The sequence below is a fragment of the Mauremys mutica genome, chromosome 1, assembly GCF_020497125.1.
Source record: "Mauremys mutica isolate MM-2020 ecotype Southern chromosome 1, ASM2049712v1, whole genome shotgun sequence".
Taxonomy (NCBI): domain Eukaryota; kingdom Metazoa; phylum Chordata; order Testudines; family Geoemydidae; genus Mauremys; species Mauremys mutica.
Window position 1 is genome coordinate 133360556 of NC_059072.1, and position 14876 is coordinate 133375431.

General features: G+C 43.8%; 1 protein-coding gene across 1 annotated transcript in view; it reads left to right on the plus strand.

Annotated features, from left to right (window-relative positions):
* The window catches only part of VWF (von Willebrand factor), a 224898-nt gene that overhangs the window by 170723 nt on the left and 39299 nt on the right, over positions 1-14876 (plus strand). The window contains exons 38-43 of the mRNA XM_044996564.1: positions 198-403; positions 6387-6489; positions 6601-6675; positions 7247-7351; positions 7827-8032; positions 9198-9347. Coding sequence (XP_044852499.1) covers positions 198-403; positions 6387-6489; positions 6601-6675; positions 7247-7351; positions 7827-8032; positions 9198-9347 — 845 coding nt within the window. The remainder of the gene's footprint in view (positions 1-197; positions 404-6386; positions 6490-6600; positions 6676-7246; positions 7352-7826; positions 8033-9197; positions 9348-14876) is intronic.

Here is a 14876-nt window from a genome sequence, read left to right on the forward strand (position 1 = left end):
AAACCCTGTGTCAAAGACATCCACGTTTTCTGTTTGCTTTACAAATCTATTTTGAAAAATGTTGACCACAATGGAGGCTATAATCAATATATCCTCAAAGGCAATCAGGTTGAAAAAGTGTTGGAGAAAACTATAAGTGAAATCATTGCTTTGAGTTTCGCATCTCTTCTGAAGTGTTCTCGCCTGTCTTCTTACAGCTATGAAATGCCCCAACTCTTTGATATATGATCACTGTCGAACAAGCTGCACAAAGCACTGTGAGAACAGCACCAGCATCAGTGTCTGCAAGGACTATCCCATAGAAGGCTGCTTCTGTCCACCCGGACAGGTGACTTTAAATAGTGATTGTGTTGATGAAGAAGTCTGCACAGAGTGCATCGCTGAAGATGGAACACACCATCAGGTAGCTGTCTAGTTACTGCTTATCTGCAGAGTTGTCAGGGTGTGTGTTTTGCCAAATGAATCTACATCTGATAAGTCTGTCTATTTTTCCCTTCAGACATTTTTTCAGTCTGCTTCCTCATGGCTGGCCGGCTGTCTACCCCATGCAGCTCCCCCAGTGTGAAATTGACTAGGCTCAACATTAAATTCACAGCTGGGGCTGTTGAGGCCAGGAAATGCATGACAAATTTGTGTGGAAGAAGCAGTGGGGAAGATGAGGGGAGCGGGGAATGGCATAAATGGGTATTTACTAAGAGATCTATTTCTCTCCAGCAGGCTTTTACTAGTAAACACAAGTTTAAACATAAAAGTAGACTCCCGGGGTTCCTTATGCTGTGAGTATATCTTACTTCCATGGCAAGGCACTGGGAAGGTTTCCAAGGGCTAGTCTACACTTACAGTCATAAGTGCTGGAACTACGCTGATGGAAGAGCTTCTCCTGTTGGCATCGGCACTCCACCTCTCCAAAAGGCAGGAACTATGTCAATGGGAAAAGCCCTCCCATCAACATAGCACTGGCTACACCAGAGGTTATTAACCACATTGCTCAAAATCCATGCCCTTGAGCAACATAATTCCACCAACGTAAGTTGGTAGCGTGGACCAACCCTGAAACTTTTTCAGCAGTTAGCACAAGAGTGACAAGAGTAGCCTGGTCCAATCGCAGGCTGTAATGTCCCCTTCCACTCAAAAATGGACAGAAAAGGAATGTTTCCTTTAATAAATCCATGGGTTCTGTCCCACTGAAAATCTACTCTCCTCAGGTAAGTGCAGGACGGACCTCTGGCAAGCATAGAAAGGGAGGTATTCCTTGTATAGTCTAAAAACCACACAAACTGGAGACCCATGATAACAGATGGCCCCTACCAGCAGTTCTTTGTCTGACACATGGAGTGCCTGTCCCTGTATGCTCTCTTCAGGTCCTTGCCCACCACTAGCTGCATTGTGAGCCGTTTTGGTACCATTTTCCACGTGGAGTCTGAGCACTGCTCCACCCTGGGAGGGGAGCAGAGTCCATGAAAGAGAAGTGAATGCTTCGCTGTTAACATGCGCAGCAATATGCCATGTGCTCTGAGGTGGATTGTCCTAGGGCCATGCCACATATATAGCAGCTGCTCCCAAGCTCTATCCTTCCCCCTGGCTTACACAGAGACCCATAAAGTTGTTGTTTCCTGTGCATGTATCTGTGTGCATGCCCGGTTCCACTGTGCAGCACTGAGGAAGGGAGAAGTTTTGCTCCTTTTCATGCAGATTCTGGGAGTGGAGCATATAGCTCTATAGATATGGGCAAGACTCAGGAAGGTTCTGAGTCCATGTTCAGTTTTGATAAGCATGTAAACTTTTAGATGCCATATCTGAATCTTCTCTAAAAGTCAATCAGACTTCTTAGATCTGCAACTCTGTCATGGGAATGTAACGAGGACAGGCTTTTCTTCTTGCAGTTCATGTCTGCTTCTGGTTTGAATTCATTTTGAGGTCTGGCTTGGTTCTTATTTTATGGACCATGCTTAGTGTAACAGACACACTCTTTTACAAGTTGGGGTGTGTGTATGTGTGTTAGATGGATTTCCTGTTTTTCAGTCATAACAGTAAATTTGTGTTAATGGATATCCACTGGTAAAAAAATTAGACTAATATTTCAGCAATAATGCATGTTATAGACATTTACAGTTGATTAAAACAAAAGGAAGACCAGATGATCTGTGCATAAAATTTCTGGAAGAGCAATTGCTCTGTTAAAATTAAGAACTGTTTACATTAATTTTCATAATGACAAAATGTAAAACTGTAGAGCAAACTCTCAGCTGTTATGAATGATTCAGTAATGATGAAAGATACACTTGATTTATTAAAAAAAAACCAAAAAAACAGGAGTACTTGTGGCACCTTAGAGACTAACACATTTATTTGAGCATAAGCTTTCATGGGCTAGAACCCACTTCATTGGATGCATAGAATGGAACATAGAAGAAGAGTATATATATACATACAGAGAAGATGCCATATATACTCTTCTTCTATGTTCCATTCTATGCATCCGATGAAGTGGGCTGTAGTGCACGAAAGCTTATGCTCAAATAAATGTGTTAGTCTCTAAGGTGCCACAAGTACTTCTGTTCCTTTTACAGATACAGACTAACACAGCTGCTACTCTGAAACTTGATTTATTAAAATAGGCACTACACAAACTACATTGTCAATATAATATTCATACTGGTTGCCAGTCCACATCAGAAATTCTACTGATGTTAGCATATATTAACAGTTATATATGACCCTCAGGCTGCTTAATGTGGTACAAAAACCCTGCTTGGAACAAGCGTCGCCTGTTTATTAATATGGTTTATGCATTAGTGCCACCTGCTGGTATTGTGTAAGTATTACTGTAAGAATAAGCAGCAAAGAATCCTGTGGCACCTTATAGACTAACAGAAGTTTTGCAGCATGAGCTTTCGTGGGTGAATACCCAAAGAAGTGGGTATTCACCCACGAAAGCTCATGCTGCAAAACTTCTGTTAGTCTATAAGGTGCCACAGGATTCTTTGCTGCTTCTACAGAACCAGACTAACACGGCTACCCCTCTGATACTGTAAGAATAGGTAATCCATTCATTCCAGCAATGACAATTCTTGTAGATTTGATAGTCACATATACAGAATTTATATTAAAGAATTAATTTAATGTCCATAATAGCCACATGAAGTTTTGAAATTATTTAGACAAAAGGGCAAAAGGCAAGCTCAAAATCAATGGCCAGATTTCTCAGAGGCATCTGCAGCTCCTATTAACTGCGTTAAGAGTCACGGGTGCACAGTACCTCTGAAAATGTGGCCATAATTTGTTTTTGATCAATCTGTATTTTAAATAGTGAAGCTGGATTTACCTGACCATTTAACAGACTGGTAAACACCAGTTGCTTAACACAGGTGACCTAATAACAATGGAGCAGAATACATTTTGATTCTGTCTCTGAAGAGAGAAAGCTGCCTTATAAATGGATTCTCTTGCACTGTGTACCATTGCTATCCTAAACCTTTTTGTTTAAACTCTAGACTATGCACAGCTCCCACTGATCTCAAGGACTCTAGTGCTGTCACCACAGTATTTCTGTAAGGGAAGTATAGGGCAGGTGCAGATTAAGGCACAAGCACTATAAGCCCATGCGTAGGGTCGTGGCTCCTCAGTCACATATTGTTGTCAGAATCTGTTTTCATTTACAATAAATGTTTCTAGAAAAACGTGAGTGTAACAGATGCAGTGATATCCGCCTGTGTCTGCAGAGAACCTGAAAGAGTAGCCTTAAAAGGTACAAAATGTCACATGCATCTCATGGGGTGTTAACTCTGAAATCTTCTGCTTTGGGCAGCTCCATCAACACCATCCCAGCAGTGGGCTCTGTGTATGAAGGGCCCTTGTTACTGACACCCCGGCATGGCTCTGCTGCTGCAGTGTCCTCCAGCGACACCACACAGAGAGGGTCATCTGGTCAGTTTATTGGAGGCTGAGGCCTCCCTCTGGGAGAAACCCCAGCCCACCTGAAGGTAGAGTGTAGTAATAAAGGAACAAGGGAGCCTTCTGTCTGTCCAAGGAGGAGTGGTGGAAGGTTTCCCTACCAGATCAGCAAACAGCTCTTATATGAGTGGCCTCTGTCACAATTTTTCCAAGGAAGGGTGGGACCATGGCAAAGGGGTGTGGCCATAGAGCAGAGCAGAGCTACAGGAAGTCCATATGTGAGGTGTGTCTAACAACTCAGATTGCTTTAACCCAGCTCTTGGTTTACAGAGAGGCTCTTAATGATATGTTGAGGAAAAGCCTTTCCATAGCTCTGAGGATGAAAGTATTTGTGAGAGCAGATTTGTGATCATCTTATTGTGTCTTGAAATGTTCAAGTGCTTCAGTGTTTCACTGTTTGCTGGTGTTCAAAAGATACAAGAAATAACACGACATCCTCTTTAGTCCACCTGCAGAGAACTCTGATCATGTTCTATTAAATGGTCGGATAATACAAATGCAGTGCTTCCAAATCCCTGGGATAATGCTGTTTATTGGCAACTTAACTATGCAAACTTTCCTCTACTGAGACAGATTCCCCACAGACTGACCACTCACTAGCCTCACTTCCTTTGTTTTATAGGCTGCTAGCTCTTTCTAGCAGTTTGCTTCAATGTGCTGCTGCTCTTGTTGTAGTCCCACTATTAACCTCCTCTTATTCACTCCTAGTGGAGCATAAGGCGTCAACCATTCTCCTCCATTCATTTCGTTCTTGAGCGAGGCAGCAAATTTTATCCCACTTCATTCCCATGCCTTTCATTTCCTCTTCAATGGTCCTTCACCACGTCCCCAATGTTCTACCTCTCCTCCTCCTTCCTTGTGGTGTCCATAGTAGGGCAAACCTCCTCTTTTAATTCAGTCTAAAAGACCTTTTTGACTCATATAATGCTTATAGTACATACAGCATATCCAGGGCTAGGTGATGGTCAGCAGGGCCGCCCAGAGGATTCCGGGTGCCTGGGTTCTTCGGCGGCGGGGGGCCCCCGCTTCGGCGGTAATTCGGCAGCGGTGGCTCCTTCCGCTCCGGGACCTGCTGCCGAAGTGCCCCGAAGACCTGTGGCGGGGGCTCCCCGCCGCCGAATTACCGCCGAAGCGGAACCCACCACCGAAGTGCAGCTGGGTCTTCGGCGGTAATTTGGCAGCGGGGGCCCCCCGCCGCCAGTCTTCGGGACACTTTGGCAGCAGGTCCCCAGAGCGGAAGGGCCCCCCACCGCCAAATTACCGCTGAAGACCCAGCTGCACTCCGGCGGTGGGTCCCACTTCAGCGGTAATTCAGCGGCTGGGGGTCCTTCTGCTCCGGAGTGGAAGGCCCCCCCGCCGGCGAAGATCGGGAACAAAGAAGCTCCGGGGGCCCGGGCCCCGCAAGAGTTTTCCGGGGGCCCCGGAGCGAGTGAAGGACCCCACTCCAGGGGCCCCGAAAAACTCTCGTGGGGGCCCCTGCGGGGCCGGGGCCTGGGGCAAATTGCCCCGCTTGCCCCCCCCCCCGGGCAGCCCTGGTGGTCAGCCTAGACATCACTATTCTTCTTGCATTAGTAAGGATCACACCACACTTTTATCAAGAAAGTCCCCGAAAGTTTTTTTCTGGACAATATTCTCTCCTCCATGGTACTACACGCTAGGCTCTCATTCAAAGCATGATTTGATTATGCAAACATACTTAAATTATCCATAAAGCATCTCTCCACTACCTGCCTCCTCGCTTGAATGTTAAATGTAAACCTGTCTGTGAACTCAAGGACCAACATATCCACTTTCCAACTTTTCCCTCTTGCCAATGATAGCCAGCACTGAGGGACAATCATGCACATTACTATCAATTTCTCTATGCATTGATTACCTTTAAGGAATATTGCAAAGAAATTACAGTATCTGATTTGGTATTAATTTAGCCTCTGTCCAGAGTCCAATGCAGTGGGAATTCTAATGTGTTATTCTGAAACATTCGCAGCTTAAAATAGGCTTTTGTTTCTTTATTTCTGATATGCTTAAATACTAATAATCTGAAAAGGCTGCTACTTCTAAATACTTCCAACATATCGTTGTTTCTCTTATTACTCCAGTACATCCAGTCTTAGTGTGTATAATACCACCATTGTGCTGTATTATTTACAGTAGTTTGCAGTTGTACTCATGAAGTCTGAACATTATGCATGCATAAAACAATGGTCATTTCTCACCGTATTGATGCATTCTTTGCATCCCTTGCTAAATCTCAGTATAACCTAATTTCTAAATTGTGTAGTTCTCTGGATTCTCGTAGTTATCAGAAGAAGCAAAACAGTCCCATATGTAGTCTTCTGGTTTTCCAGATTAGTTCATTTTCCCTCCAGCAGTTTGCATATCAATGATCAGAAGGTTTCCTTTCTCTCTTACAACCTGTTATTTTTATGCAGCACACAGAAACATGGATTCCTTCCAACGAGCCCTGCAAGATCTGCATGTGTCTTGAGAACAGGATAATAAACTGCACTACCCAACCTTGCCCTACTGCCAAACGTAAACTGTTATTAAATCTCAATATATATATATATATATATTTAAAAATTTCTACTTTGCTTATTTGTATCTAAGTGTGGTTTACAATTGTGTTTCCCCCCCTCACTCTAGCTGCAGTTTGTGGTCCCTGTGAAGTTTCCAGACTACGCCAGGATTCTGATCAGTGTTGTCCAAAGTATGAGTGTGGTAGGTTGCAGATAACGGGGAGAGCTATAGTTTATAATGATGTCAAGGTCTCGATTTTTTTTGTTTACTAGCTACTTTTCAAACTTACAATTGGCATTTTCTGTTCGATCAAGTATTGATTAAGATAGTCTTTTTCAAAGCACTTGAAGGCCATATTCACCTCTTTGTGGGGAAAAACCCACATGAGAACAAAAAACTTCATGAATCTCTACACAGTTTCCTTGTTTTGTGTGTGTGTGTGTCTGTGTGTACATGGAGGGGGGCAGGGGACAATTTGTCTCAGTGACTAGAATGGTTATTTCATTGTTTCAGTAGCTATTGTTTATCTAATCTACACAATCTACACTTGTGAAAAACAATGTTAGAACTTTAATGCACCTAAAACCAAACAGGAATTGTTCCCTAAATCGTTTCTAAAATTGGATTGTATCCTGCTGAACCGTGCACTAATGCTTATTTTCTATTAGCAGAGAAGCAATGAAGTACATGGAAATCTTAAAATGAGGTATCTTTCTTGATGACTAACTGGCTAAGTACCAACTGATACACTGCCTCATTTTTTTTGTTTTAGTATGTGATTTAGTTACCTGTGATATGCCTGCTGTACCTGTTTGTGAAGATGGTCTTCAGCCTGTATTGACAAACGCTGGAGAATGTAAACCAGCTTACAGTTGTGGTAAAGTATCTTTTAAACATTAAACAATATTTGAGCAATGGGGTTGAACAAAGAAACAAATATAAGTGCCTGACTGTCTGGAAAACATCAGTTTGGATCCAATAGGACCCGTAGCAATCTTGCAAACTGGAAACATGCCATTACTTTCTCTTTCTGAGAATGCACTATAAACTATAGAACAGAGCAATGTTAAGAGTTGCAGGGGCTCTGATCAAGAGCTTACTAACATTACAAATACTTTTTACTGTGTAATAAATGAGGGAAGGTGTTTCTGAAGGAATAAAAACATTGGTCCTGAACTTGCAATAGGATCTGCTAGTAGGGACTTCTACACCTGTGTGACTTATTGAAGTCAATTCCTAGTGGATCTCAGTGCTGTATCAGAGGCTTGCTTGTAAGAGAAACTACACTTGTGGTTTCTATTATATCATTCTGTAATGCCCTGTGCTCAGTGTGATACCTAATTATTTGATAGCTTGCAAGCAAGAGGAATGCAAGCTGAAGCGCATTCCTTCCTGCCCTCCACATCGAGAGCTGACTGTTAAGAAGACCCAGTGTTGTGATGAATATGAGTGCACCTGCAGCTGTACCAACTCCACAGTGACCTGCCCAGCTGGGTATTTATCTACGTCTGTCACCAATGACTGTGGCTGCACAACTACTAACTGCATTCCAGACAAGGTGAGTGGAATGAACTGTCCGTCTTACAGAGGAAAATATTCTTCTTGCAAGGAGAGGCTGCTCCAAAGCAGTTAGCCCAGTTTTTCCATGGTAATGCCAAGTCTCCCAAACTAATGCCGGACAAGTACATGAAGACTTTTAGTAATAAGACTGTACGCAAGCAAAGTGAACAATTGCACATCACTATGCATGTTACACTGTAATAATTTCTTGCAACATTAACAAAACTAAACTGTTTACAGTAACTCTGTGGTTTTCAGGATGAAAATGCAGCTAATCATGTAGCAGCTCTGAAGTAATTCTGGCAGCATGAATTTCAGAGATCATTCTGAAGTTTTTACTTTGCTTCTGTAATAGAAAAAGCTCATGGGTTATGTTCTGTACAGATGTTCCATTTCAGAATTTCACTCTTTACAAGCTTTCTTTTTGTTGCTATTCAAATATGCACACAATCTATTTGCCATATTAAACTGAAATACTTGTGACTATGTTAGATCTAAATGCTCATTAGAGCAGCTGCATTTTGACCATGCCTGATGCTTCCGGTCACTGATTTCACTGTAGTTCTTCACATGAGCCAAATTCATCCCTGAATTAATGCCATTGACTCTAATAGAGTTACACCACAATAGAATTTGTCCCTAACTGTTTTTTTATTTGTATAGACTATTATGCTACATTAAGTATCTGGAGATAGTATGGCTTAATGGATAGAGCACTAGTTGAGACACAGGAGACCTGGGTTTTATTCATAGCTTTGCCACAGGCCTACTGGGTGACCTTGGGCACAACACTTCACAGATCTGTGTCTCAGTTTCCCCATCTGTGAAAAGGGGATAATGATACTAGGTTTTATTATTTTATTATCTCTGAATATTGTACCAAACTCTTCTTTCAGTTATACTGAGTCAAACCTTGGCTAACTCTACTGAATTGAGTCAAGCAGTCTCTTGTCCATTGGATTTCAGCAACTCTTTTGTTTTGGTAATAAACTAGCCACAACTTTTCAAGACTTGAGGCATTTCCACTGGGCCCAATACACCCTGTAAGAGTTATGGTAGATCTGGTAAATCCCAGAAGAGACGGGCAGACAGAAAGTCAGCCTTTCAGAGTGAATGGCATGTGCCCTTACATGTATTCATTGATGCATTCACTACACTGACAGGTTTGTGTGCATCACAATGTTGTCTACCCCGTTGGGAAATCCTGGGAAGAAGGCTGTACAGATTGCACCTGCACTGACATGGAAGATGCTGTCACAGGACTTCATATTGCAGAATGTCTTGAGAAAGCGTGCAGTACGATCTGCCCTCAGGTGAGTGACACTTAAAGGAAGGCATCAGAACAAGACTGTGGGGGATAGCATGGCTGCAGAGGATCCGAGCAAGGGGGAAGCCAAAACCAAATTCACACAATAAGTATTTACTCTTCAGGAAGGTCTCAGAGAAGGAGCAGTTATAACAGCAGTTCAGACGGCCCTTATCTCAAGACTGGTTCAGAGTCCCCACACTTAGTCCATAAAGTCTCTGGGCCCAGTTAGGCTCTTTCTCTGGACCAGAGAGAGAGAGACCACTGTCCATAGCAGCCTGCATGGCTTCTAATCCCCTCTCTCCTGCTCAGCTTCCTGTTGCAGTTTAAATAGCCCACCTATTTACCTGCTTATCCCATGCTCCACTCAGCTCTCTTCAACAGCAGCACAGCTAGAAGATGTGGCATGCTGCCACCAGCCACTGTCAGTGCACTTTGACTCCTCTGGGGAGTTCAGACCTGTCTGGATTAGTTAAGACTGCTGTCAGACATATTTATGATCCTTCTTCTCTTCACGGCCTATACTCCACACAGGAAAGGGGAGCATACAGTTTAAACCAGCGGTTCCGCTGTTCCATGGCCTGTTCCTCATTGTCTTTGTGCCCTGTAGGCTGCACAGAGTATGTGAGGTGAAGCTAACCTTGGCTATGTGGAACTGGAAAACACACTTCATAGTGCCCTCTCAAGCCATGGCTCTTCCCACTGGTTGGTCCCCTTCACACCACACAGCAGGACAAATTGGGGCTATTTGTTTTTCCTCAGTCATTCAGTAAAACGAAGTAGTTAGTGCTCTGCAAACCAATGCACACTAAAGTCTAGCAGCAGGAGTGTTCTATAATCTGAAACCTGTTTCTTAATCAACATTTATAACCAATTTTTACTCTGGCTTCAGCTTTCGACTTAAAAAGGCTGAATACTAGTTCCAGTTGGAAGACAAGGAAGCTAGAATGACTTTCTTTTTGCAGTTTACTAGTAGCAGCAGGTGGTAACCGGGTTAGTTAAGAGACAATACAGCTGTGAAATGCCTTAAGATTCAACTTTGGATGAAGTCTTGCCAGGAGAACCCATGAATAGATCATATTGCCCATGGATCTCTGCACATCGGTTACACCAGTGAAGCTCTTTGTGGGTTGAAGGGAAGTACTGATTTGCTTAGTTCTGTTTTTTTAAATGTTGCTAATCAGGTGCATATTACAGTAACTCAGAAGTTATTCAAACAATTGATTGAACAGCATGTTTTCCTAAATTACACACTTGTTGCTGATTAACATGCCCAGTTGGATACATTATATCTGACTCAGCCACTGTTCCTCTGTGGGGACTACATGGAAGTGAATGCCAGAGGAAGGAAAAGCTCTTTGCAGCCTGCTTCCTACTATCCTTCCCTCCCCTTGCAACACAAACCACCTTTGTTAATAACAAGCAAGTTGATTAAAATGCAATGATGGTCAGAAAAGTGGCCAGGTCATCACAGTGATATCTACTCTTGCGCAACGGTTCTCCCACATCAAATCTGCTCAGTTACATTCAAAATATGGTTGTTAGTCATCTACACTACAAATACAGCTTACGATCTGAAAAACCAGCAGCATTCTTTTTACCCTTTGAATCAAAACGAGTCATAATGTGTCTGAAAATTCAAATGTTTGAGCAATGTTCAGTTGGCCACATTGTGCACATGTGCAGTAAAATTGTCCTGTTTATTGGTGGTGTATTTTTGCATTGATTTGTATATCTTAATGCCAACAGCACTGCAGTTGCCTTGTGAGTGAGTTAATATTGCTGTAGGGTCATTGAATTTCCTGACTAGTGTGTTTAAATTCTCATTTAAGCTTATATTAGCATAGGTTTTTGCATGCATTGCATGCTTGGTTATGAAGACTTCAGTTATTCAAAATTCTGTGATCTAAAAAGCAGCCCCATATTCTGAAGTCTATTTATTTAATTACAGCTGGGATTTTAGCCAAAAGGAATTAGGTGCCCAACTCCCATTGAATTTCAATGGGACTTAGGTGCTTAACTCTTTTAGACTCCTTTGAAGATCTCAGCTGACATGCTGATCCAAATGTAGTGTCCACCAGTATGTTCAGAAAGTCAAGGTTGGATGGCATATTAATGTGATAAATCACCTTTATCTTTCACTACCTCAACTGCACTCTGGTCATTTATCCACCTCAAAACTTGAGCAGTTTTCAAATAGATGCCATTTTAAAAATACACTGCCACAAAAATCTTTCTTTCTTTCCTTAAGTCTGGACTTTCCTCCAAAATTACATTGATCCAAGGCTCAGGATGGGCTCCAGTGTCTCAAAAACCATCAAGGGTAGAAGCAAGAGTGTTAAGCCCAGGGCTGCCCAGAGGGGGGGGGCAAAGGGGGCAATTTGCCCCGGGCCCCGGGTTCCGCAGGGGCCCCCAAGAGAAGAGCGGAGGCTCCCGCCTCCGCCCCTCTCCTGGAGCCTCAGCGCATCAAGCGCCGAGTCTCCGGCCGAGCCCCTGAGCCCCGCCCCGATCCGAGCCGCGTGGTGAGGGGGCAGGGCTGGGAGCTCCAACGGGGCCTGAGCCCCGCCCCGCTCAGAGCGGCGTGGGGAGGGGGCGGGGCAGCTGCCTCCGCTCGGCGTGGAGCTCACAGCCCCGCCCCCTCACCACGCGGCTCTGAGCGGGACGGAGCTCAGGCCCCGCCGGAGACGCGCTCGGGTAAGGGGGGGGGAAGCGGGACCCGCCGCCGCCGCAGCGCAGCCCGGTCTTCGGCGGCGGGGGGCCCCTTCTGTTCCGGGACCCGCCGCCGAAGTGCCCCGAAGGCCCGCAGCGGGGACCCCCCCCGCCACCGAATTACCGCCAAAGACCGGGCTGCGCTTCGGCGGCGGGTCCCGCTTCGGCGGTAATTCGGCGGTGGGGGGCTCCCGCCGCGGGTCTTCGGGGCACTTTGGTGGCAGGTCCCGGAACGGAAGGGCCCCCTGCCGCCGAAGACCCCGGCCCCCCGGAATCCTCTGGGCGGCCCTGGTTAAGCCACTGCAGGGGAGCCCCCTCATTCCTGATTGCATAAGGCATTTGTTTCTAGCCTAGTAGGTTCTGAAATATCTGACCTTAAAATATCAAACTGGCTTTTGGCTCATAGCCATAATGTTGTCAATAAACTGTTACTCTAATAAATCATTATTAATGCACAGCCGCAGGTTCTGTGCAAATCAACCCTAAGTATGAGCATGGTAATTGCTAAAAGGTTTAGCATTATTTCAGAGGGGACCGTGGCAGCTTTCTTTGGGAATCTGCCATTTCTTATGCTGTTTTAGTAAATTATCAGATATGGCAGGACCTGTGCTATTGCTGTCAGAACCTTCAAAGTGGAGAACTCTATTTCTTCTAAACTTATTACTGATTTGCATTGCCCCAGCCAAAATAATTTCCCACTTTGAACTGTCCACAAAGCTCTTTTAGATCAGATGCAATCACAGAGGAAGTTGTATTAGTGTTAGGAAGCTTCTTAAACTGGGGATCATTGTTATGATTTCTTGGTAAAGAAGAGCATGTTCTAATACCACTCCCTCTTATCTATATCTCATAGATTAAGGCCAGAAGGAACCATTGTGATCATCTGGTCTATCCTCCTGTATAATACAGGCCATAGGGACTCCCTGAATTAATTTCTGTTTGAACTAGATCATATTTTTTAGTAAAACATCCAATCTTGATTTTTTAAATGTCCAGTGATGGAGAATCCACCACAACCCTCAGTAAGATGTTCCAATGTTTAATTACTCTCACTGGTAAAAATGTATGCCTTATTTCTAGCCTGAATTTATCTAACTTCATCTTCCAGCCCTTGGATCTTGTTATACATTTGTCTGCTAGATTGAAGGAGCCTTCTATTGTCAAAGTTCTATCCCCCATATAAATAGTTATAGACTGTGACTAAAGTTACCCCTGAACCATTTGTTAAGATAAACAATTCAGACCTCCAGTGCATCTCCACCATTGTCCATAAATAATGTTGGCATCATATCTGACAATGAGCTAATTCTCATCTTCCACAGGTTCTGTGTAAATGTACACATGGCCAGCTTCTTAACTCAGGTCAGATACGCCACTGCCTCTATCCCACCTTTTTTGAAATCCTTATTTATTTCTTCATCTCCTTTCTCTGTGGTTTCCCAGCCCCAGGTCTCCAGAATGGGCAGAGTTCAGCTGGCTACCTTCTCAGATGACAAGTGCATCTGCAATGAGACAATTTCTAAGTGTGTTTCTGCACCAGTGGATCCCTACTAGTGGGAGAAATGGTGGAAGCTCTTGTATAGAGGGGGCTCAGGTGCTCTGACAGCTGTGCCATCTAATCCTGCTGAGGATAAGATTGGATGACAAGGTGTAATAACCTCCTTCCCCCTTATATACTGTCTATGCTACAACTTCCACCACTAGAAGAAGGAGGGGAAATCTTACAAATTTCCCTTAGTAGAAACACAACCAGAAAAAAGAGATCCAAGCACATCACCCTCCCATCTCCAAATGATTCTGCTGAGGTCCCATTCAAAGAATCATAGAAATGTGGGACTGGAAGGGAACTTGAGAGGTCATCTAGTCCAGTCCCCTGCACTGAGGCAGGACTAATCTAGACCATCCCTGACGGGGGCTTGTCTAGCCTGTTTTTGGAGACCTCCAGTGATAGAGATTCCACAACTTCCCCAGCTAATTCATTTGTGCTTAACAACCCATACAGTTAAGGATTTTTTCCTAACGTCTAACCCCCTTGCTGCAATATAAGCCCATTTCTTCTTGACCCATCCTCGGTGGTTAAGGAGAACAATTTATCACGCTCCTCTTTATAACAACCTTTTACATACTTGAAGACAGTTATCATGTACCCTTCAGTCTTCTTTTCTCCAGACTACAGAAACCTAGTTTTGTCAATCTTCCCGTGTGGCTCACGTTTTTCTAGATCTTTAATTATTTTTGTTACTCTCTTCTTGACTTTCTCCAATTTGTCCATGTCTTTCCCAAAGTGGTGCCCAGAATTGGACACAGTACTCCAGTTGAGGCCTTATCAGTGCTGAGTTGAGTGAAAGAATTACTTCTTTGAGTGATGGTCCCTAGATGTATTCTATAAGTGGGTGCGCATGCACCTGAATCCAGAAGGTTTTCCTAATAGTGTCCATTGACCCACACATGCGTCGTGTGTCCCCTCATGCTCACAGCCAAGGGTATAATAGTTTGTGTGGGTCGATGCCTCTCCAGTTCCCTCTTATGGCTGCATGACCTGAGTCAGAACCGCTGTTCCTTAGAGCTTTTAGTTCTTCCTAAGAGACTGACTTCTGTCCATTTGTATATAAGTTGTTAATAGTTGTTTAGAGCATAGATAGTAGTTGTAGGATTAGTAGTAGGTTAATAATGATAGTCACCCTCATTTGGGGAATGTTTATACCCCTTGGGGATTATGCCACACATTCTGGAATTTAAAAACTGTCTTCTGCCTGTGCTCATTCTCAGTGAGTGACGAATAGCAGAGATGTCTTTATTGCCTCAATGAGGCTCATATCACAGCTCG